Consider the following 25125-nt stretch of genomic DNA (forward strand, 5'->3'; position numbering starts at 1 on the left):
GCTGGATGTGGCAGGATCGCTCAAGAGCATGACATAAGCTCTACTAATCCTCTTTTTGTCCCCACTACCCATAATGCAGTGCAGCTTGAGAAATGATGCCCCCCCCCCCCCCCCCCCCAAGTCACCCTGCCTTGTGTTTCCACACCTCTCTCTTTGGCTTTCTCTCCCTTTTTCGCTCAGTGCTTCTCTCGTCTCTTATCATTTCAAATGCATATTAATGCATTGCATACATCAGAAACAGAATGATGCATTACAGTGTAAGTGGCGCTGTACCTTCTGAAAAAGTGATTCACACAGTAAATATCTCTTTTCTTTGTCTCTCTCATTCCAGATGTTTCTTGTAGCCTTGTCCTTTGCCTACTTCTCGAAGACTTTATCTGGGAGCTATATGAAAAGTACAATAACTCAGCTGGAAAGGCGCTTTGACATCCCCAGTTACTTAATAGGAGTCATTGATGGAAGCTTTGAAATAGGTAAGAACCGGATCATCATGCGTCAGCAGACTCCTCCAAATCATTCTTGTGTGTCTCGGTTGTGCTCAATTCACAGAGTCTCTCTTTTAAGGAAATAGCAGTCTTTCATGGAGCCAGCAGTGTTCCCTGTGCAATATTAGCATTGGGGAAATAATCCACAGGCTTAGCAGGTGTGCTGTAAGGTATGTCAGTCATCACCAACACAGTGCAGTGGTCTGGCAGACAGGCTTATACAACAGATACAGGAGCCTACATACCCATATTCAAGCTGATTATTAATGTGTTGTCAGCAATACATTTAGAAGCTCTGTCCCCATTTGACTGATTCAATTAAAGAATTGCAATGTTCTGTGTGCTGTGTTTTCTGTCACTGTATTAAAGAAGCTACAAGCTTATTGTTGGACACACTGCTGTAGTTTCTGAGCATGCATGCAGGTATATTATTGATATACATCACACACAAAACCCACCTCATCACACATAATTCACCCACAAATAACGGCAATGACATCACCAACAACAATTTTCTCTTTTTACACCAGGAGTGCAGCACCTCCACTGCCAATTTGTATGGCCACAGCAGTGTGGCAGGTTGCAGATCCCACAATATATCTGTAAAATAGGAAAACAGCAGATTAATAGCTGCTTTTTATGTAGACATTAAATATTTAAGACCAATATGCAAAATACCCTGCAGTAATCGGCGATCCATGAGCTCTAGTGCCAACTCACTGGCCATAGTGGTACTGATGCTAGATGCAATGGCAGCAAAATGTTTGAGGCTGCAGTATGTATTTCACATTTTTTGTGAAAATTCAAAGAGATAGCAATACTGAGTCAGGAAAAAAGCCCAAATGTGGTGTTTGTGCTCCGCTTGTGCATACTTGCTAATCGGTTCACTAAATTAGCTGAACTTTGGAGCATGTTGGGTTTGTTACAGTTTGTTACAGATCCAATACCTCTCTCTTCAAGACCCTCCTATGTTTCCTTTGTGTGTCTATGCTGCTTCAGAACACATTAGTCCATTTAAGTGTTAGGTTTGACCCATATCAGGGGGCAGTCATGGGCTGGAGGTTAGGGAATCAGCCTCATGCCCGGAAGGTTGCCGGTTTGATCCCCAGAGCCGACAGCACATGACTGAGGTGTCCTTGAGCAAGACACTTAACCCCCAACTGCTCCCCGGGTGCTGCGGATTGGGCTGCCCACCGCTCCGGGCAAGTGTGCTCACTGCCCCCTAGTGTGTGTGCTCACTAGAGTGCATGTGGTGTTTCACTTCACAGATGGGTTAAATGCGGAGGTGAAATTTCCCTGTGGTGGGACTAATAAGGGTTACTTAATAATAATAATAACTTCCACTTTAAATGATATGAAACAGGTCCATGTTGGTTTGCAGTGGTCCTCCTGGAAAAATGAATGAATTTTCTGTTTCTGTTGAGTGGGGGCATGAACCTTGGACTCAGAGAGTTCCAAAGCAGGAGATGAAGCACCACACACTGCAGCAGTTGCCACTCACATGGCCCCAGCAACCAGCGTTTCCATAGGAGTGTTGCCATAGGAACAGGGCAGAGAGCTGAGCTGAAGCCAGAACGAGTAGCTTAAGCAGCCTGGCTGGGATCACGTGTTTGAGTTAGCCAGCCAGTGTCAGTCAGGACACGTTTCCTCCCCTACGCAATACACTCTGAGGCTTTAGTACATTATGCATAAGTTATTTGAAGTTTCATGGAGTTCTTCTAAAACCTAAACCTTTAATCTGAATGACAGAGATTTGTATTATCATTGCATTTGTGGATCAAATATGTGGTATTAAAGGAAATTGACTTTCTGAAACATAGAACATACTGGGACACCAAATATTTTGTGAACATTATTCATGTACAGTGACATTTATCATGCAATACTGAGTCAGAGTGCTTGTCAAGTACTTCACCTGTTAATTTGGCTTCTGGTGCAGGACAGAAACCTCAGCATACAGTACCTCTCTACCTTCTACCGATTTTCTTTATCCTTGTCCTAGAGTCCCCCACTCTGTACATTTTAGTGTTTTTACTGCTCCAACACACCCAATTAAATTCAGGAAGAGCTTGGTAATTAGATGATTAGTTGAATCAAACATGATAGAGCTGCAAAAACAGCAAAAATATGTAGGGAAAGAGGACACCAGGATCAAGACACTAATCTATATATGTTAAATCTATTTGAGTTAGATCAAAGAGCAGTCCCACAGGGAAAAAAGCATTTTTATTAGACCATTAATATATACAATGCATTCATACCATAAATATTTACAAGGGTTATGTTATGATGTATTTAAACCCAAGACATTAACTGAGATAATAATAAGTTAAATATATTCAAAAATCAGTGTGCAACATTAAGATTTGTCACTATTGCCGTACATATTTACATATTTTTTTGTGCTGAAAAATATTATGTATTTATAAGTGTACAGCTGTCCACAGCTATGTTTGCTAGCCATGAACTGCTTAGTGTTTTGGGGTTTTGCTCAAAATTAGCTAAAACTGTTACTACCGAAACACTCACTATTGAAACATTTGGTAAAGTTTTAGTAGTGTTTTAACTGTTTTGTCAGTGACAAAAAATGCTCAATCACTAAAAAACAATAAAGTAAATGTAATTAGTTTAAAGTCATTCGAAGCGAAAAGATTTTAGTCGAAAGTCCAAGTCAGTTAAAGTCCAAAATGGGTTATCAATTCTTACTTTGAACCAGTTCGGTAGAACAATCCATATAACAGAGAGAAGAAGAGTTTTAATATGTTTTAATTTTACTGCTATATTAAGTTATATAAGTAAAAGTTATATAGGTAAATGTAATAAGATTATAAGTCATTTTAAACCCCTGTGGCATTTTCAAATGGGAAAAAAAAACTGAAAAAAATGGACATGGAAGGTTTTGGTCTGACAACAACAACATAAGAAGCTGCTATCACTCAGCCATCCATATAATTTGTGTAATGCCTCTTAGAACGAGGAGCACGACTTCTACAACTGTCCTGAAGACGTCTATGTACAAGCACTGACCTAAGAACACCAAAAGAGAGCCAGTTGTAATGTTTTAGCTAGTTTTGTAGTCAAGGCCGCTAGGTACAAGTCTGAGTCAAGACCAAGACTGGGACACATGGGGTCTGAGTCAAGATCAAGACATTTAATCGTTGAGTCTGAGTCAAGACTGAGACCAGGAGTGGCTGACACCAAGACAATAAGGAGTTAATTGTACATTTATTATCATTACTTATACAATATATATACTACATGATATATAATATTATGTAAAATATAACATTAAATATATAGGCTAAAACATTACTACATTGTCTGTAGTGCTGTCAGGAGAAAACCTTGTATCTCCAAAATAGCAACTTTACAGGAGAAGGAAAAAACATACTTCACTTTAAATGTAAGTCAATGGTACCAGAATTTCTCCCATGTCATTTTGGGTCATTTATTTTAGGCCATTCATCATAAAATTTACAAACAATGTAAAGAGTAACAGATACTTTCAAATTATGTCAAAAACTGAAAAATGCCAAAAATGGAGATAAAAGGTTTTCTTCCGACAGCAACGATATACTAGTTTGAAGAGCTCTACCTATAAATATTTAGACAAGGCAGCGCAATTAGTCAGAACAACACTGTGTGCATAACCTTCGTTACTAACAGCTGTAATTATGAAAAAAATTAAACAAAGGATTATTTACCATGTCCTACCAGCACAGCGGGTGACAGAACGTTGTCTTTGTTATTACTCGTTTTAAACGGAGATTGACCTTCAGTTTCGTTTGTTTTCCAGCTCCACGGCTTCTGTCTGTATCCAGAGAGCTTAGTACATAGAGAAAGTTCTGTTCATTGTGGTTTTATTGATATTCAATTAGCTCCTCCTAAACTGCCGAGTACATCTTACCCCAAGACAGAGTCCAAATGAGGTCGAGACCAAGAAGAGAGCGAGCCTGCTCGTTATGGTCTCTAGGCCGGACTCCAGAAGTACAACACTAGTAAGAGTGTAGCTAGGTGCGCGTCGATTATTCAATTTAGTCGACTAAAATCGACAACCAAACTGGTTGGCAACTAATTTAGTAGTAGATTCGTTGGTGACGTCATTACGTGTCTTTCTCGCGTTTTGACCTTAGCGGTCCCTGGAGAGTTTAAGACAGCCTCAAGAACAAAACCTTCAAAAGAGCGGGAGCTAAACTCAGAAAACAAAGCCGACTTTAGCTGGCACGGGAGCCGTCCTCCTGAAGAGGAAACTCTGCGGCTCACTGGATGAAGAAGATTCACCTCGGCAAATAGTGTGTAAATAGTGTGTAAAAACATCGCATATAATATTAGAAGTGCACTCATTAGTGTGTGTGTGTGTTTGAAGTGTGTGGTTTGGGACGCGGTAGTTGTTGTGCTAGCGAGCTAGTTAGCCTGGGTCAGGTAGCTGATGCTAAGGCTAAATTCCGTCCTAATTCATGCTCTGAGCTTCTCTGTCGCCTTTGTGTTTCGAAACGCAGGTTCTCTGGAACAGAAAAGCATGTAACTATTACTCACGGCGACCCTGTGCACTTCAGATAACATTTACACTTTTAAAACGGCTTCGTCGTCTTAGCGTCGAGGCCACCGGTGTGTCCGGATCCGGCGAACACAGGAGAACCACTGCTAACGGTTCTCTGCTCTCCGCGGACGTTTGACTCCACTCGCTAACCGTTTTAGGGGCAGTTCTCCGTGAACACACAGGCAGAGCTGGACAAAGGGTTCGCTTACCGTCGAAATGAAGCGTTTACTCAAAGTCGTTCAAAGTTAACTGTTTATAGAGACGTTTTCCACAAACACTCGCCACTTTCCCGTTAGCTCCATCTGAGCGCACCCGCTCTACATCTGTTCTCTCAGAGCCGCGGACTTTCCTCCGTCTCGGTGAAGACCTGTGACTGTAGTGTAGAGAGACCGCACAAGGCGCGAAGCACTGCACTGTTTAAATTTAATATTTAGATTCAGACAGACCTTTTATTCACCGGATTAAAGGAAAACGATTGGGTTCTGTTGTATTTTATTGCTGCTACTTTGCATATCCTTGGTTAAACATTTTGATAGGAAAAATATATTGGAGTTCCTTTGCAAATAAAACGCGTTCCCTCGCAAATGTTTTGCGTTCCCTTGCAAAATATATGCTCGTCAGACAGCAAGCAAACGTAGGACCAGAGGTGGGCAGCACCACTGCCTGCATTAGCGCTTTGTTTTAGCGTGTTTAACGTTAGAGGCTGTTTTCCCAGCTTGGCCAGTCTGTGCTGAGTGTTCAGCGGTTGCTCTCTACAGTCTCTGTAAATGGAGCTTTTACTGCACTGTTACTTTACTGAGCTCAGCTTCCGTCTGCGTCTCTAACATCATGATCATGTTTGATTTTGAGGCGCGACGCTACGTCTTTATGTTTCAAGTCCAGATCAACATCAAATTCAGGGAGCTTCATGTCTGAGCTTAGGCAAAGCACGGCTTAGGCAAGTGAATGCAAACCGTTACGTCGTAATGCAAAAGATTTGGGAGGGAACGCGTTTTATTTGCAAGGGAACGCAAAACATTTGCGAGGGAACGCATTTTATTTGCGAGGGAACAAAACATTTGTGAAGGAATGTAATGTCATTAACTTTTTTTTTTTTACCACAGCCTCTTAGTTGCTCTGTACATTAATACAGAATATTTTAATTACTTTGAGTTTTGAGTTACTCATCTTTATTGTCTTCATTGTTAATTAGTAAATGCGTAAAACAACCTCAAGCTAAAATAAAAAGCTAATAGCTACATAAAAGCGATTCACCATCCGAATAAATGATTATTAGTTTCAGTAATCGATCGATTATTCGTCAATCAAATTAGTTGTGTGTTGCAGCCTTAGTTGTAGCTGTTCCTCCGCACTGTATAGATGATGTTTCTTCCCTTTCTCTCTGCTTTCTGTTTTGGCTGCTAGGTAACTTACTGGTTATCGCCTTTGTCAGTTACTTTGGTGCGAAGCTTCATCGACCGAAGATCATTGCTGTTGGATGTTTGCTGATGTCACTGGGCACGTTCATAATCGCGCTCCCTCATTTTATTTCTGGCAGGTGAGCTGAAAGGAGAACATTTTATTATTTGTTAGCCCTGGGGAGCATATAAAAGATTGAGCATGATGAGCTTGTCAGTGGTTCAGACAGCTGAATCTGCTTTTCCTATTTATTCCTGTCAAAGGCACTTTTTGGAAGTTCGTGCTTTTTAATTTCAGCATGTTAAAAACTGATGTCAGAATGTATGTAATTTAAATATCGGACTTGGTATACTACAAAAAGAGTTCATTGGCAAGTAAAATGATATTAAATCTTGCCGATACATCTAATATGGTGGTTGGTTAGTGTAGTGGTTAACACCTTTGCTTTCTACATTGTAGACTGGGGTTCAATCCCAGTCCTTGAGTCCTTGGGCAAGACTCCTAACACCACCTTCGCCTGTGTAAAATGATCAAATTGTAAGTCGCTCTGGATAAGAGCATCAACCAAATGCCGTAAATGTAATATTTCTCATTTTGAGATTGCTTGTTATCAGATTATTTATAGGCATTGTTTGCTTTTTTTAAAAAGTGATTTTATTCCATGAAATTACTTCACTACACTGACAGATGATTTTGTTTGTCTCAAAAAAATATTGTTATATGCTAAAGTCTGGACCCCCAATCTACCCATTTTTCTTCTGTCATGTATTTTCTAAGAGAAGATAAGTTAACACGTCTTTTACAGAGAACACAGCTGAAATGCAATAGTTATAGCACATTCGCATATTGTATTGTTATTTTTGTGTTGTCTTGTTTTTTCCCCCAAATATGTTAATTTTGAAATAGAAATTGTGCTCAATAAATGTGATAAAAATGGCATATTTAGGTGTGTTCTCAGCAGAGGATGTGGTATCTTATTTTCACTTAGAAAATCTACAAAACATGTAGATGTTCATGGGTGTTCAAACTTTAGCATATAGTAGATATATCAGCTAACTTTAAGATAATTTTAATTGCCAATATACCAGCTTTTGCTGTGTAAAAATAAAAGGATATACTGTAATATGCTACACTGATTAGTGTTCAAATATGGGCTAAACAGACTTTTTATTTAATTTAATTTAATTTAATTTAAATGACTCAAAATTACTCTTTGCTGAGAGATTTCTATACCAGCAAGTCTTCTTGACCTTGAAAATGGATAAGGGTGCAAGATTAAAGCACATTAATGTTAGTTAGTCTGAACAATATGCTTGTTTTTAATGACATGCCTCCCTAAAAAGCTTAAAGAGCAATTCCAGAGTCATGTTTCTTAAATGTCAATCTTCTGGTCTTTGCGAAGTGTTAGTCTTTGAGAATATTTTTATGTTAAGTGCGGAGAGACATGCCAGTTGGAAAGATTGGAAAGGGCCTGTTTCTTTTAACATTCATATTTTTTTTTATTTTATATACTGTGGAGTTCAAAAGCCAGAGGCCAAGCTGATATTTTTTAATATAAACTTTAAAGAATCAACAAAAATAGAATCTTTAAAAAAATAAAATAAAGAAAAATTGTGGCGTAATAAAAAATGAAAAAAAAGTTTAAAAATATGTTTATAATCAAATTGAAGCTGATGTGTGAAATTGCCTGTGTTTAGGGCTTTATACAAAAACAGATTAATTCATTTATTCCTTCCATGGAGCGCACACATTCAAAAGACTCTCAGCTGGAATTGATCTACTGATCAGAGGCTTTTACACAAAGTTCTCGAGTCCATGCACCAAGAAATTCTGAAATCCATGTAAACATACAAAGATTGTACTTTCACTCAAACTAACATTTGTGTGTTCTGTTCTGTTGAAAGTGTTCTGTTATATTGAAAAGAAATGCAATATAGAAGCATTTTCACCAGTGGTCCCAATTGTAATTGAGTTCATATTAGAATATATTCTGTTCTTCTACTTTTTTTTTAGAATCTGTAGTCCTGATTCTGAGATTTTTGGTTTTCTCTGACGTAACATCCAGTTTTCCCGCAGACAGACCTGAGCATAGATAATTATAAACCCAGTTCCAAACAAGTTGGGACAGTAGGTAAAATGTAAATAAAACAGACAGCAGTGCAAATTCTCTTTAAACTGTATTCAATTGAAAACAAGAACAAAGACAAAAACAAGATATTTAATATTTCAAGTTTAGACTTTGTCTAGTTGACGGCATATTTTGTTCCAAAATGAGTATGTAAGGTTCTGAAGACAAACATAGGAATGTTCATACGAATGTTCGTAAATGCAATTCTCAAAAAAAAAAAAAACCTAATATGTTCTCAAAAATTCTCCTAAGTTAATCTGTATTATTTCCTTATGATGTTCTTAAGAAAAGAAAAGACACTTTCGTGAATCCAGCCTCTGGCCTCTAATGCATTTTTTTCTGTTTGACTTAATTTGATGGTTTGGGTGTCTTTTCTTGTTTGCCACTGAACACTGATGTTTTCTACTCAGATACGAGGTCGAAACATCAGTTAGATCATCGAACTCAACAAATAACCTCACTATATGTCTAGCAAGTTCACCTAGTGTGCAAGCAGGCAACCAGACTTCTATTGGGTCAAACACAGGTGCGGTTCACTCAGTCCTTCAGTAAGCTGAAATAGAAGAATATTATTAATTATTTTCATGAATATTAATTTCAGGTCAGAAAAATTGTACAATATGTTTATAATTGTACTTCCACCCTTCTGCTACACCAGGCTGCGAGAATGAGTCCAAGTTATCCATGTGGATCTACGTGTTACTGGGGAACATCTTGCGTGGGGTCGGTGAGACCCCGATACAGCCTTTGGGGATCTCATACATTGATGATCATGCTCTGGAGGACAATGCAGCCTTCTACATTGGTATTAAATCTTCACCTTTCTTGTGTAGGTTTGAAGTGAACTGGTTTACTGTGGCACATACAGTGCATTTGTTAACTTCTCAAAGGACAGATTTGTGGATTGAGGAGTTTCATTTCTAATTAATACAGTTATGTGGGTAAGTGGATCAGCAGAGCTTGCTGGGTACTGGTTAGGTTAAGTAATTTGTCTCCTTGATGTGATACATGTAAGCTCCTTTCCATTTTTGAATATAATGCTGTCTTATTGGTCAATATTTAAATTTAGGTTAAAAAGAAACTGATATCCTTCCACATTGGTTAAAGTGTTACATTTAATTGATAAAGAAGAAAGGGCAAAAGCCTTTAAATTCATGCTTTGTGGTTATTTAAATATTGTTTAACATAACGTACATTAGGATCTAAATATTTTGGTAAAAAAAAAAACACTTGTTCAGCCTCATAGCACAATGGCTGTTGATACAGCTGATCTGTATAATATATATATATACACTGCTCAAAAAAATAAAGAGAACACTGAAATAACACATCCTAGATCTGAATGAATGAAATATTCTCATTGAATACTTTGTTCTGTACAAAGTTGAATGTGCTGACAACAAAATCACACAAAAATCATCAATGGAAATCAAATTTATTAACCAATGGAGGCCTGGATTTGGAGTCACACACAAAATTAAAGTGGAAAAACACACGACAGGCTGATCCAACTTTGATGTAATGTCCTTAAAACAAGTCAAAATGAGGCTCAGTATTGTGTGTGGCCTCCACGTGCCTGTATGACCTCCCTACAACGCCTGGGCATGCTCCTGATGCATCCCTCTCCTGAGGGATCTCCTCCCTGACCTGGACTACAGCATCCGCCAGCTCCTGTACAGTGTGTGGTGCAATGTGACATTGGTGGATGGAGCGAGACATGATGTCCCAGATGTGCTCAGTCGGATTCAGGTCTGGGGAACGGGCAGGCCAGTCCATAGCTTCAATGCCTTCATCTTGCAGGAACTGCTAACACACTCCAGCCACATGAGGTCTAGATTTGTCCTGCATTAGGAGGAACCCAGGGCCAACCGCACCAGCATATGGTCTCACATGGGGTCTGTGGATCTCATCTCGGTACCTAATGGCAGTGATGTTCATGGCAATGAAGGATGTTGCAGGCAGCAGATCGCTCTCCACAGCATCTCCAGACTCTGTCACGTCTCACATGTGCTCAGTGTGAACCTGCTTTCATCTGTGAAGAGCACAGGGCGCCAGTGGCGAATTTGCCAATCCTGGTGTTCTCTGGCAAATGCCAAGCGTCCTGCACGGTGTTGGGCTGTGAGCACAACCCCCATCTGTGGACGTCGGGCCCTCGTACCATCCTCATATAGTCGGTTTCTAACCGTTTGTGCAGACACATGCACATTTGTAGCCTGCTGGAGGTCATTTTGCAGGGCTCAGTGCTCCTCCTGTTCCTCCTTGCACAAAGGCGGAGGTAGCGGTCCTGCTGCTGGGTTGTTGCCCTCCTACGGCCTCCTCCACATCTCCTGGTGTACTGGCCTGTCTCCTGGTAGCGCCTCCAGCCTCTGGACACTACACTGACAGACACAGCAAACCTTCTTGCCACAGCTCGCATTGATGTGCCATCCTGGATGAGCTGCACTACCTGAGCCACTTGTGTGGGTTGTAGAGTCCGTCTCATGCTACCATGAGTGTGAAAGCACCACCAACATTCAAAAGTGACCAAAACATCAGCCAGAAAGCAGAAAGGTACTGAGAAGTGGTCTGTGGTCCCCACCTGCAGAACCACTCCTTTATTGAGTGTGTCTTGCTAATTGCCAATAATTTCCACCTGTTGTTTATTCCATTTGCACAACAGCTGTGAAATTGATTGTCAATCAGTGTTGCTTCCTAAGTGGACAGTTTGATTTCATAGAAGTTTGATTTACTTGGAGTTATATTGTGTTGTTTAAGTGTTCCCTTTATTTTTTTGAGCAGAGTATATATATATATATCACTGCTGTCAGAAGAAAACCATCTATTTTGACGTCTGGTTTCATTGATTTACATTAAAAGTGAAGTATGCTTTTTCCCTCTCCTGTAAAGTTACCATTTTGGAGACTATTTTTTCTTCTGACAACAGCAATATATATATATATATATATATATATATATATATATATATATATATATATATATATATATATAATGTATCAAATCAGTTGAGATTAAGGTGCAAATGAATTAACCCAATTTGCTAAGCTTATAAAGGCTGTCACATTTAATCGATTAAAATGACTACAAAAATTACACTCTGAATGAATCAGCTTATTCATTAGTTCCCAATTTGAATGATAAACATTATCTCCAAGCCAGTTTGTGATAAGGTTTTTCGTGAGGTGTGCTTGGTTTTGTGTTATGATGAGTTTTTCACCAGAAAGCAATTTAAATTGCAGGTACATTTGGAAATTTTAATATTTTAATAAGTTTGGAATTTAAATATTTCAACAAAGTAACATAAGAACAAACAAAATGATGGTTCTTCAAAGGCTCTTTAGTAAAGACAATGGTTCTATATAGGACCATGAACACACAAAGAACCCTTTTCTTTGCATCATAAAGGAGTTCTTTAAATTGATGGAGAATATGCTATGGTTTTAGATAGAACCATATATCTATATAGCACCGAAAAGGGTTCTTCTATGGTTACAAGTGTGACATAGTAAAAGTAGACTTTTGGTGTTTCTACAGTGTATGCAAAGCATGTGTCACTCAAAATAGCTGTTTTTAGCCCTCTACTCTGTCTCATTATGGCACATCTGTGCTTTTCATGATGTCTCAGGGTGTGTTCAGACGATATCGGTCATCGGTCCAGTGTTTGGTTACCTACTTGGATCCCTTTGTGCAAAAATATATGTGGACATTGGATTTGTCAACATGGGTGAGTAGAAGTGTTCACACCTTGTAAGTCGATAATTGTACTTAAATTGTTCTTCCACCTCTTTGTCTATTTTATTCGTCCCTATACTTATAGTTACTAAATATTTATTTAAGGATAAATAATCACAGTCCTAGGAACGCTGAATAATGGCATTTATTATTTTCAGTATGACTACAAACAATTACAAATGACTACAAATATGAATGTTTTTGACCTTCCAGATATATTTTTCAATATTAGTCTTAATTCCACTTCATAATTTTGATTACATGATGGAAAATCATATATACACAATTGACACAATACAATTTTATGCTGTAATTAAAAAATGCTCCAACTTGTAATTGTGCCATTTATGTATGCTTATCATTTTTAAGCTCATGTCTGTTTTCCACATGCAAAATTCATGTCACATTCATGCGGGGGTCTGTTTCATGTGGATCTGAGCCATGGATTGGCGCTCTCACTTCAGCCTGAGTCTCTGTGGTGGCATAAATGTTGACTACTTTGGAGACAGAAACATCTGAGAGTGTTGAGATCTGATGCTGCCTGTATTCCCACTGTTTTACTTGCCTGACTGCTTGGCCCAGATACTCTGAGCATGTGGTGTGCAGCAGCAGGGAGACAAAAGCGTGTGTTGTGCTTGTGCATATTGTGTTTGAGGGAATAAATGTTCTCAGAAATCCGAAAATAAAGACATGATATTTCTGTCTGATTTTCAGTGCAAGCTTTTTATTTGATAGAAATAATTTTTCCAAAAGATTCTTTAGCCTCTAACCCGTTAGGACGTGTGTGCTTGTTTTTCATTTTTTCCTCAGAGAGCATTAGAATCTCACCAGGCGATGCACGCTGGGTAGGCGCATGGTGGTTGGGTTACCTCATAGCAGGGCTTATCACCCTTGTGTCAGCGGTGCCCTTCTGGTTTCTACCTAAGTCTCTCCCTGTGCCAGAGGGACAACTTGCCAAATGCTCTCCTGAGCGGACCAGCTTCATTAAGGAGTCTCCTGTCATGGACCACAAGTACCATGCAGATGAGCAAGCCAGCTTCTTAAGACTGGCCAAAGGTAGGGTAGATAAAAGTTGAACACTTTCTCATGTTCCTCTTCTTAACCAGGCTTTAAGTGAGTTTCAGTGAAACCTGTTTGCTTGAGACTTACATGAAACTAAATTTCACTTGAATTGCATAATGTAATTGCAACTCATTTGAAACAAGTATGTAGTTAAGAAGCCTAGAATAGATAGAACAATATAGTACATCAAATATACGAGCTGTTAATTTAGCTAACTAGTTGGGTATTTGAATGTGTCATGTGCAACGCTTTTTTTCTGTTTTTGAATTGCTTCATGTAGCTGTCAAGAAATGTTATGTTGCATGAAACTCACAACAGACAACCAAAGTTTCACTGTGTAAAGTTTGCCTTAGAAAACTTACATTGGCTTCAGTCCCAAAAGATTATAAGGCTGACAGATTTCCCTATGTTTTGCAGACTTTATGCCAACCCTGAGATCTCTCCTTGGGAACCCAGTCTACATTTTGTACCTCTGTGTTACTGTCATCCAGTTTAACTCTTTGATAGGAATGGTGACATACAAACCAAAATACATAGAACAACACTATGGACAGTCAGCATCCAAAGCTAACTTCTTGATGGGTAAGTGTATGCTGAAAACCTATACCTCATGTCATTGGTTAACAGTTAACATGATAACAGTTATCCTGTAGACATATTGAGTAATTATTGATATTTGCTAATATATTTTAAATATAATAACTTTAATAATGAATTTCAGTTCATTTAGAGGGTGACAAGTAGAACTAAAGCTCCAATGGGTAAAATAATCTTCAGTAAGAACTACATAGGGCCTAGTGTTGGGTCCAAGATACCACAAACACAGTGGGCTTGTTTCTGTTAAACTAAATCAGATATCTTGAAGACAGTTCATTGCTCTGGGACATAGGTAGAGTTCTCTTCCTTACAGACTTATAAACGTCTAACAACAAGATCATACTTTATGGTACGTATTAAGCCTTGGTACCATTTCTGATGACAGGTCCCTGACAGACCTCTACTATATGGCTGTTTTGCTTGCATTTGTGATTTGAAAACATTTTGTAGGCAAATATGCTGTACAGTTGTATGTAAAGGTTTGGGCATCCCTGGCCAAACTACATATTTTGTTTATTTTTTTACGTGAAAAAGAATAAAACACAAACTGCAATAAACAGCATTTTCTGCAAATGTTGATGCACAGTTACTTTATATTTGATTAATATAAAATAAATAGAAAATAAACAGTTATTGTGAATGTATAAAAATTTTGAGCAAACATTTTCAGCAAACATTTTTTGCTGTAGATGTTCATGATCAGTTACTTTATATTTTAAAAAATCTGAAAAAATAGTCATTCTGGCATGTGCAAATGTTTGGACACCCTACTAAATTAGGACATAGTAATACCCACTTTAGCAGATATCACAACTTCTAAAATCTCCATAGAAAAGCATTGTTAATAGAATGCGCTGTTCTTGGTCAGCTGAACATATAGCTGCCTCACTTCATCCACTTTCATTTCTTTTGATGGTCTGTGTCTTGTTGCATGTCTAACAGTTTTGGGTATGCAGTCATTTTCCTGCATTTTGTCAATGTTTAGTGAGTGCTGTTTTCTTCCTCTCTTGAATTGTAATTTTTGTTTGGTAAAATAGTTTTGCTTTTTTTTTCACTTTAGGCAGTCCTTTGTGGTTGGTTATCACAACTCATATAGTGTACCTGAAGAGTCATTTGTCTACAGCATTAAGTCAGGATAATCCAGACTGATTTCCTTGAATTTTTGAGTTCATCTTGACTCTGGAAAAGTAGGATGCAGTAATGCTCATCATTCTTATCTGGATTGGGCTTTGTCATCGTGGCTGGACTGCTTAATGGAGCTTTCTCAGTGGGAAGGTTGGCAGACTCTAGTATCACTATCCACCTCATCCATCTCTCAGATGTCACCTGTGATACCCTGCTTAGGTACAACAGCTTGTGTATATTGTGTGGACACTTGATTTTGAGCGTTTGGCCCAGCACTACACCAGCAGAAGTGTCCAGATAAGGCAGGTCACTTGCCCTGTGCCACAGCGACATTATGCACAGGCTCAAAAATGGTGTCCAGTGCTGTCTGGAAGAAAGATTACCAAGTGCTCGGTTAAGTTTGAAGAAGGTTTTAGTTTTTTTTTTTCCATTCAGCTCGCTAGGTTCAATGGGTTTTGGAGTTGAGTGTTTAAGGGAGCTGTTTGTGATAATGCCCGTAAACCATGTTCCAGTGTTCTAAAAGGAACCTCAGCTCTCCCACAATTAACTTTCTAGTGCTTTTGATGACTGTGGTCTGGTTCATTAATGCTCAGTGATGGCTGCAGTTGTGACCTCACAAATGGAGATGGTCCAAGAGCAGCAGTCTTTCTAATGCTGTTAATAATATCACATCATCTATGTGCTGGATGACTGTGTACCCCAACTGAGGCATGATTTTTTGCAGATGTTTCCCCAGAGCCCCAGGATATATGGTTGTCATTTGGGAGGACTCCCATTCACAAATGTTTTGTTACACATTAACATATAATGCAAACCATGTTCTCATCTCCTCTGCCATTGGGATCCAGAAGAAAGTATTCAGGATGTCAATCACACTTGTAGTTTGGCTTTAAGGAACTCAAGACAGTGCTAGGTTCTGCGATTAAAGGGTTTAAGCGGTTATTTGGTTGCTTTAACTAGCCGTCCTGTATTCAAATTTGAATAAGAAGCTGGTTTTGAGTTTGAGAAGAGTTTGTTAGCCGATACCAAACTAAATTTATCACTTTTAACACTGCAGCACCCTTCACTGTAAAGCTCACCACATTTGCTCAGACAACATAACTAAATTAAAAACAGACAGCTGAGTAAGGAAAGGAAAACAACACAGACATAAACAAAAGCACACTGCCAGTGCATAAAAAATGTTTATGGACAATTCGTGTCTTGCCTTTCATGCATTGAAGTAAGGTTGGATGTTTGCTTTGACGTTTTCACAAAGCCCATTTCAGCCTTTGAAGTAAAAAACATTGTAAATACAATGAGGTTTCTTTCCTGGCTAAGGAAGGTTAGAAAATTACATACTCTATGGGACAGAATCTCACTTTTAAACATCCCAATTTACATTGCTTAACTGCAATCTGAAGCTTCAAATTGAAACACTACCACACTTAAAATTAATTGGCTTAAGGCAATGACACATAGCAGTGGTTGCTGTACAGTGCCTGGAAGACTGAGAAAAGAAGGTGGAGTTTGGCGGAGAACATAATGATTTGTCTGGCCATTCGCAGCACTCATTGAAAGAAAATAAAATTTCAATTTCTGAAAAAAATCAAGTGGAGCCAGGTGGTTAAAAGGGAATTGATAAATCGAAAAAAAGCGAACAAAAGAGGCCAATAAGAGTCCCTGAATTACCTGGAGCCCCTGGGCCTTTGCTCCTGCTAAGCTTGTGCATTAAATAGGCCCTGATATCAAGTAATGGTTTCTTTATAATAACCATCTTTAATTTTTAAAACTGTAACAATAAATGCCAGAAAAACGTAAGTGTTGAAGGTAACTGTGCATATGAGGGGCCAAGCCAAGCCTTACACTTTTATCTATTGCAAAATAATGGTACATTGGTATCTCCCTCTGTTCTGTCTTTGGCTATTTGTCCTGTGTGGTTTCACAGACATATTAACAGAATTGAGACTCTGTGGCTGCTTGTTGTGTTCTACTGCAATTACTGCCACCTGCTGGTGATAAAATAGCTATAATTTTTCTACCTTGGGAATAGCTGTAAACATGCAATGTTTAATGGAGAAATAGCCTGTTTTGTGGGAAAAAAAATACATGCTTGAAAACTTTCAGCACAGTTTTGAACCATTCACTTGAACCATGTAACCATTCCCAAGCCAATCAGAACTACGGTAACATATATAACATCTTCCCAAAGATTTGAAACAGGTTCTCATTTACCATGAATTTTACCAGGTCCTGCAGAAAAAGGTATTTAAAAGCACAGTTTGTTGCCTCATAAAATTCTAAAATTTAACTGTCTAACTAAATAAAAAAAAGGTTTTTATTTTATGTATTTTAGTAACTTAAAAGCTACTGCATAATTCACTCTTTAAAATGTAGTCATTCAGAGTTATTTGATGTGAAACTTCAGTTCCTGCTTGTTCTTCATTTTTGCCTTCAGTAAACATGCTTGATTGGATTGAGATCAGGTGACTGACTTGGACATTACAGAACATTCCACATCTTTGCCTTAAAACAGTCTTTGGTTGCTTCTGTAGTATGCTTTGGGTCATTGTCCACCTGCATTGTGATGTGTCCATCTGTACTGTTTTGATGAATCTGGTTGAATTGCAGCAGATAATATAGCTTATACACTTCGGAATTCATCTTGATGCTTTTGAAAGGAGTCACATTATCAATCAATACAAAGGCATCAGTTCCATTGGCAGCCAAACATTCCCACACCACAACATTACCTCCAGCGTGCTTGCCTGATGGGATGAGGTATGCTTTGCGTTCCCTTCATTCTGATACAAGCTGATATGCATCTCATCTGTCCATGAATGTTGTTCCAGAGCTGTACAGACTTTTTAAATGTCATTGTTTTGGTTTTTTTTTGGCAAACTTTTGTCTGGTCTTCCTGTTTCTAAGGCTTACCAACAGTTTCCAGCTTGTCATCCTCTGTATTTATTATTTATTATTATTTATGGTGAATCTTTTCTTGATTGTTGACTCTGACACAGATATGCCTTCTTCTTGGAGGGTGTACTTGATCTGGCCACTTGTTATGAAGCGGTTTTTATTCACCAGGAAAACATTTTTTATGATCCACCATAGTTGTTTTTGTGGTCTTCTGGGCCTTTTGATGTTTATGAGCATTTTCAAAAAGGTTCCATATTCAAGCATATTTATGAACATTTTCAAAAAGTTTCCATATAGAACCACATATAACTCAGTAAATCTAAAGATCTACTTCACGAGGCATAGAAACATTTAAACATACAAATGGTTTTGTATAGAACTCATGGTTCTACAATCCTGTTTCCAAAAAAAGCTTGGATGCTGCTTGAAAGCTTGAAACCCTATGCTTAATTTAAATTAGTATAAAGTATAAAAATATATGATGGATAGATTAATAGAATTAATAGATAAACAACTTTGTCATTGCTCAGTACAAGTACAAGGCAATGAAATGCAGCATCTGCCAGAAGTACAAATAGTAGCAATAGTGCAAAATGGACATTGCAAATGTGCAATAACAAGCATACATATGATGTATCTATGAAATATATAACTATATTAACAATATATACACAATTACATACAAATATATTTATGAATATTTATTTTATGAACTATATATATATATATATATATGTGTATATATACACATATTACTACAAATACCATATATATACAATATGTTATGTACTTTTAGAGCATGCAGTTATATGTTTCTATATAGCACCTCCCACAGAATACCCCGGGGAACACAGTCGAATGCCTTCTCCAAATCCACAAAGCACATGTGGACTGGTTGGGCAAACTCCCATGAACCCTCCAGAATCCTGGAGAGGGTAAAGAGTTGGTCCAGTGTTCCATGACCAGGGCGGAACCCGCACTGCTCCTCCTGAATCCGAGGTTCTACTATAAGCCGGACTCTCTTCTCCAGTATCCCTGCATAGGCCTTACCAGGGAGGCTGAGGAGTGTGATTCCTCTGTAGTTGGAACACACCCTCCGGTCCCCCTTTGTAAAAAGAGGCACCACCACCCCAGTCTGCCAATCCAGTGGCACCGCCCCCGATGTCCATGCAATGTTGAAAAGGCGTGTCAGCCAAGACAGCCCCACAACATCCAGAGCCTTGAGGAACTCGGGACGGATCTCATCCACCCCTGGAGCCCTGCCGTCAAGGAACTTTTTAACTACCTTAGCGACTTCAGCCTCAGTAATAGACAAGCCTATTCCCGTGTCCCCAGACTCTGCCTCCTCACTGGAGAACGTGTTGGTGGGATTGGTGGGAATATTATTTCCACCGCCCAATGATGTCTTCAGTTGAAGTCAGCAGCACACCATCTCCACTATATACAGTGCTAGTGGCACACTGCTTTCCCCTTCGGACTCGCCTGACGGTTTCCCAGAATCTTTTCGGAGCCGACTTAAAGTCACTTTCCAAGGCCTCACCGAACTCTTCCCACACCTGGGTTTTTGCCTTGGCAACGACTGAAGCCGCATATCGCTTGGCCTGTCGATACCTGCCAGCTGCCTCTGGTGTCCTACAGGCCAGCCATGCCCAGTAGGACTCCTTCTTCAGCTTGAGGGCATCTCTCACCTGGGGTGTCCACCACCGGGTTCGAGGATTACCGCCCCGACAGGCACCAACTACCTTGCGACCACAGCTGCAGTCAGCCGCTTCAACAATGGAGGAACGGAACATGGCCCATTCTTAGTCAATGTCCCTCACCTCCCCCGATATCTGGTCAAAGTTCTGACGGAGGTGTGAGTTGAAGATCAATCTGACAGGTTCTTCTGCCAGACGTTCCCAGCAAACCCTCACTATACGTTTGGGTTTGCCTGGTTTGACTGGCATCTTCCCCCACCACCTGATCCAACTCACCACCAGGTGGTGATCAGTTGACGGCTCAGCTCCTCTCTTTACCTTAGTGTCCAAAACACATGGCCGCAAGTCCGACTACACGACTACAAAGTCAATCATTAAACTGCGGCCTAGGGTGTCCTGGTGCCATGTGCACTTATGGACGTCCTTGTGTTCCAACATGGTGTTCATTATGGACAAACTGTGGTTTGCACAGAAGTCCAAAAACTGAACACCACTCGGGTTCAGATCCGAGAGGCCATTCCTCCTAATCACACCCCTCCAGGTCTTACTGTCGCTGCCCACGTGAGCGTTGAAGTCCCCCAGTTGGACAATCGAGTCTCCAGGAGGAGCACTTTCAAGCACCCTTCCCAAGGACTCTAGGAAGGCTGGGTACTCTGAACTGCTGTTCGGTGCATAAGCACAGACAACAGTCAGGACCCGTTCCCCAACCCAAAGGTGTAGGGAAGCTACCCTCTCGTCCACCGGGGAAAACCCCAACATACAGGCGCCGAGTCGAGGGGCTATGAGAAAGCCCACACCTGCCCGCCGCCTCTCACCATGGGCAACTCCAGAAAAGAATAAAGTCCACGCCTTTGGACACTGCCCGATCCACAATGCACCGAACCTCTACTACTGCCCCTCCTATCGGTGGTGGGTCGATGGGAGGGGGGACTCATGTAGCTCCTTCGAGCTGGGCCCGGCCGGGCACCATGAGTGAATGCCCGGCCACCAGACGCTAGCTGGCGAGCCCTTCCCCCAGACCTGGCTCAAGGGTGGGGCCCTCTTAACCCTGATCCGGGCAGGGTACACAAGTCCTGCTTTCTTGTTTTCATAGGGGTGATTATGGATCACACTTTGTCTGGCCTGTCACCTAGGACCAGTTTGCCATGGGAGACCCTACCAGGAGCTTTTGAGGAGCTTTGAGCTTTTGAGTAAGAGGAAGTGAGTGAAAGAACACTACTTTTGTTCTTGAGTTTATTTCAGCAGTCTTACACAACTTGCACTTGACAATGGAATTGATTTTGTCTTCTGAAGTATTTGCACACTAACAAAGTACACTGGGCGTTGTGTTTAGCAGAAAAACTGCTTTCCGGACTTGTTCACAGCATGTTTCTGCCCATGTATTTTAATACTAAAATCAGGCACTGTCCCCAGCTTGGCAGCAGTAGCCCACAGCACCGAATAGTTCATGTATTAGTTTAGTTGACTAGTTTATGCATCATCCTAGTATATAGTGGGAGCTGGGTGCTGGGCAGGGCCACTGTGGGTTGCTGGGGCAGACAGATATTGTGCCTGTACTAAAAGCTACCTATGTTACAGTGTACACTTTAGGATGTTCTCAGACCACAGGGTCAAGTTTCAGCTGAAATGCCTTCAGGTCTCAGAAAAACAGGCATATCTTAGCTCTCCTGAAATCAGATATTAGACAATTAGACATTACATTAAGCAGCCACAGGCACCACAGCCCAAGAGAAAATGCTAAACTACAAAGACTAATACTCAAGTGTCACTAAACCAAATAGCACTTTAAAAAAAAGTAAACTAAATTAAAATAAATAATGAAAAACTGAAGTAAGTAAATTAACAAAATTGGCAAGCATTGTAGTTTGTTAAGTAGGCTATAATTATCAAGAAATATATTGAGGTTTCCAAAGATTATTCTTTAAACAGCACAGTGAGTTTTAAGAACATTAATGCCCCACCAAGCAGCCATCATGCCAGTCATAAAGCTGCTATTTTGTAGATGCTTCTATAATGACAAGAAGCAAAAAAGAATCATAATAAAACTCTACTTTAAGGGTGCGCTCTATGTTGTAAGAAGTGTGCAGACAGACTTCCTGGTGCTCTCCAGAATGTTTGTCTCTTTTGGTGAAAACCGAGAAGAGAGCTTTTAGAGACATTAAACGTGTCAGATGTCTGGCTCCTGTCACTAGCACTGTGAACATTATGAACTCGATACGTCTAGAATGAAGCAATTTACATCAAACCTCACTGAGTGACTTTGTAGGCATCTTAACCATTTGTGTAGATTTACCTTTAAAAATAAGTGGAATTAACCTTAAAGGGTTTCCTACATGTTTAGGAAAGGTCATGATTTTCTGTATTTCTGGCTTTCATAGCTAAAGGCTAGGCCTGGGAGAATTTTGCTTTCCAAGTTTTTTTTAAATGTTAGGCTGTACAGACCGGTGAGCTTTCACTGAAAATAATAAAACCATGAAATATTCAGCTGATGTAGCTGACAAAAAGTTGGAAGGACTGAATAATATTTCTTTGAAAGTGTGAGCTTTTCACTTAACATGAAGTTGTGCAGATTTTACTTTTTAGGAGCTGAAATGGAGATTATAATTCAGGTCAGTTGTCGCCCCAGTACTTTGAAAAGTGCTGAGTCAAATGCCAGCTCACCTCTGCTGTTCCAACAGCCATGCCTTAGTAAGTGATGTAGAATCAGAACAAAAGCTCTGGATTCCCAGGTCTTTCCATGTTTAGTACTCACAGCAGAATTTACTAGCCAGTTCCATTTCCTTTTACACTTCTTAACGACAGGCAGATGCATGCACAGATAGATCCAGGGGGGCTTGAGCCTATGCTTCTTTGCTGTCCAAGTGGTTGTTGTGCATAATAAGTTGTGCAAGTGGTTGTTGTGCATAATAAATGTATGAGATTTCTCTCTGACATTCATTGCTCCCAGGTGCCCTCTCTGGTGCAGTACCGACCTCCTGTGGTTCTCCTCACTAACCCTGACCTAATGAATCCCCAATGCTTAAAATCCCACCAATAAAGCACTGAGAATCTCTTTAACAAACTATCACCTGTATCACTATACCTTAGTGTGGTTATTTTGACCAACAACCAAACACCATGTCATCAATAAGAGGCATTAACCTGGTACCTCAAGTTTTCTTTAATGCAAAAAACAGGGATTTATAGGAGACGCTGTGGAGCTCTTTCATGGAGTTGTAGTGAAATACTACATAGAGATTAAAACGCATAGTAAGTAATGCAACAGCTTTGCACACTGGTGACTGGGGTCCATACCAAGATAGTAGTGTTGCTGCCTTTGGATAAATTCTTAAAGGGGAATTTTCAAAATAGTTCATAGTCATTCAGTAGTCATTCAGAGTGGTTTGATGTGAAATGGTTCATTGTTGAGATGCCTACTGACTTAGATTCGTTTACAGTGGTGTTGACCGGAAGATTCAGAGGTCACAGCGGCTCTGATACAATTTTTTTATACGTAATGTTGGTGATAGTAAAATATGGTAAATATGGTAAGTCAAAAAAAGGGGGGGGGGCGCAACTGCTTGCTTTCCAACACCCTGTATATACCCCTTCCCTGTGAGTTTAGTAAAAAAGGACATTTTAGGCCAAAAACTTCTCAAAAATTGTAAAACAATCTCACAGAAATTAGGCAATGTATTTCATGTAATTACTTTTTGTGGGGTAGATTTCAGTGGCATCAAACACTTTGGACATCAAGACCTCTACTTTGTTTCCATCCTAGCTATTAAATTATGCAGAACCATGGTGTTTGTATGTCTCATCTGGAACTTTGCTACCTATGAAAGCAAATGTTCTAGCATGAGTTGCTGTTTTTTTTGTCTAAATGAAAAGTTAACGTTGATGCATATGAGACGACATAACAAATGTGTTTCCCTTTGAAATTCGGGCCTAGGGAAAACCAAAACATGCTTTTCTTTTCATACAGCAGATTTCACAGTTAGGGCATGCTTTTGCTGTCTAGCTTTTTCTAATGCTGCTCTCTCTTTCAGGTGTGATCAACATCCCAGCTGTCGCCTTGGGAATGTTCTCAGGGGGCGTGCTCATGAAGAAGCTCAAGCTGAGCATCATGGGAGCAGCCAAGTTTGCCCTGGGAACATCTTTATTGGGCTACTTCCTGTCTATGTTCTTCTTTGCCTTGGGTTGTGAGAATGCCAAAGTGGCTGGCATCACTGTGCCATATGGCAGGTACGAGGATATCTTTTGATTTAATTATTCCTGTAGTGTCCTTCTGCTACATCTCTTTTGTATGACTTATACACTAATGAAAGCTTTTGCATGTGACTCCAGGCATTTGAACTCCATGTAGGCTATGATATTTGGATAATCTGAATTCAGATTAATTAAGAATAACCTGTTTGTTCTTTGTTTGTGTACATGTTAAACAGAATGGGCAGCCTCTCCCTTAAGAACAGCACACTCTTTGATGAGTGTAATAAACACTGCATGTGCTCAGAGACGGAATGGGACCCAGTGTGTGGTGAGGATGGTCTCACGTATGTTTCGCCGTGCTTGGCTGGGTGCCGGATGTCAGATGGCCCTGGAATGAAAACAGTAAGAGGGGCCATTCTGTAGGGATTGGCATGCTTAATTGGGAACAATGGCTTGTGTTTATTGTACTAACTCATCAAAGCTTGCAAGCAACAATGTGAGGTGGTCTTTCCTTGCCTTGAACTCACCCTTTCCCACCCATTGCCGAAGGGCGTGCACAACCTGTTTGCTTGTGCTCAAAGGACCCGGTGAAGTTTGTTGCCTTCTCTGGCACTTCCTCAGAGGAATTCACTCTTTCACTCTTAGACTGGGAGTAAATGTGAAACCACCCTAATTTATACACTTTTTTATATAATTTCTCAAAATGTAAGAGTGGAACGAGTGTCATAATTGTATAGTAGCAATTGTGACATTGAAACACAAAATGTAATTAAATATGCAGAATAAGGTGTGCTTAATCACAAAAAAAGTCATTTTAAAAGTGGTTATGGGGAAATGGTGCCCTGCTGCAACAAGTGTGAATCACTATACATGCATGCATCACTATACCTACATTGATCTCAAACTTTAATTCATAAACTATACTTGTTAAGCAACTAAGACAATGCTTTACTAATATGTTTAATACTAATAATACACTGTGACATTTTTGCCATCTTCCTCAGTAGAAGATTTTAGGTTTCAGTGCAGATAATGACTGCAGCCCACAGTTTTTTAAACTAAACTCATCCTGGTTCTTTGAATTATGCAAAATGTAAGACTAAAAAAAAATACTGATGGACATATTAAAACAATTAGCATGAATAAATTCTAACAAATATGAAAATAAATGTAGGTATGCTAGACATTTTCCAGCTCTTACATGACATAGTTGTACTTCATATTAACAACAAACATTTGTAGAATCTACACTGTAAAAGAAAATGCAAACACTGTAAG

At 39.7% G+C, this 25125-nt stretch overlaps 1 protein-coding gene across 3 annotated transcripts in view; it reads left to right on the forward strand.

The window, feature by feature from the left end:
* The window catches only part of slco1c1 (solute carrier organic anion transporter family, member 1C1), a 50739-nt gene that overhangs the window by 15696 nt on the left and 9918 nt on the right, over nt 1-25125 (forward strand). For 2 of the 3 annotated variants that reach the window (XM_017710640.2, XM_017710637.2), the window contains exons 4-12: nt 332-473; nt 6430-6562; nt 8962-9077; nt 9210-9356; nt 12174-12272; nt 13091-13336; nt 13760-13924; nt 23688-23883; nt 24084-24249. In XM_017710640.2, the coding sequence (XP_017566129.1) occupies nt 332-473; nt 6430-6562; nt 8962-9077; nt 9210-9356; nt 12174-12272; nt 13091-13336; nt 13760-13924; nt 23688-23883; nt 24084-24249 (1410 nt within the window). The remainder of the gene's footprint in view (nt 1-331; nt 474-6429; nt 6563-8961; nt 9078-9209; nt 9357-12173; nt 12273-13090; nt 13337-13759; nt 13925-23687; nt 23884-24083; nt 24250-25125) is intronic. The other variant, XM_037538282.1, reaches the window with a different exon arrangement.

This window comes from Pygocentrus nattereri, chromosome 1 (genome assembly GCF_015220715.1).
Source record: "Pygocentrus nattereri isolate fPygNat1 chromosome 1, fPygNat1.pri, whole genome shotgun sequence".
Lineage (NCBI taxonomy): Eukaryota > Metazoa > Chordata > Actinopteri > Characiformes > Serrasalmidae > Pygocentrus > Pygocentrus nattereri.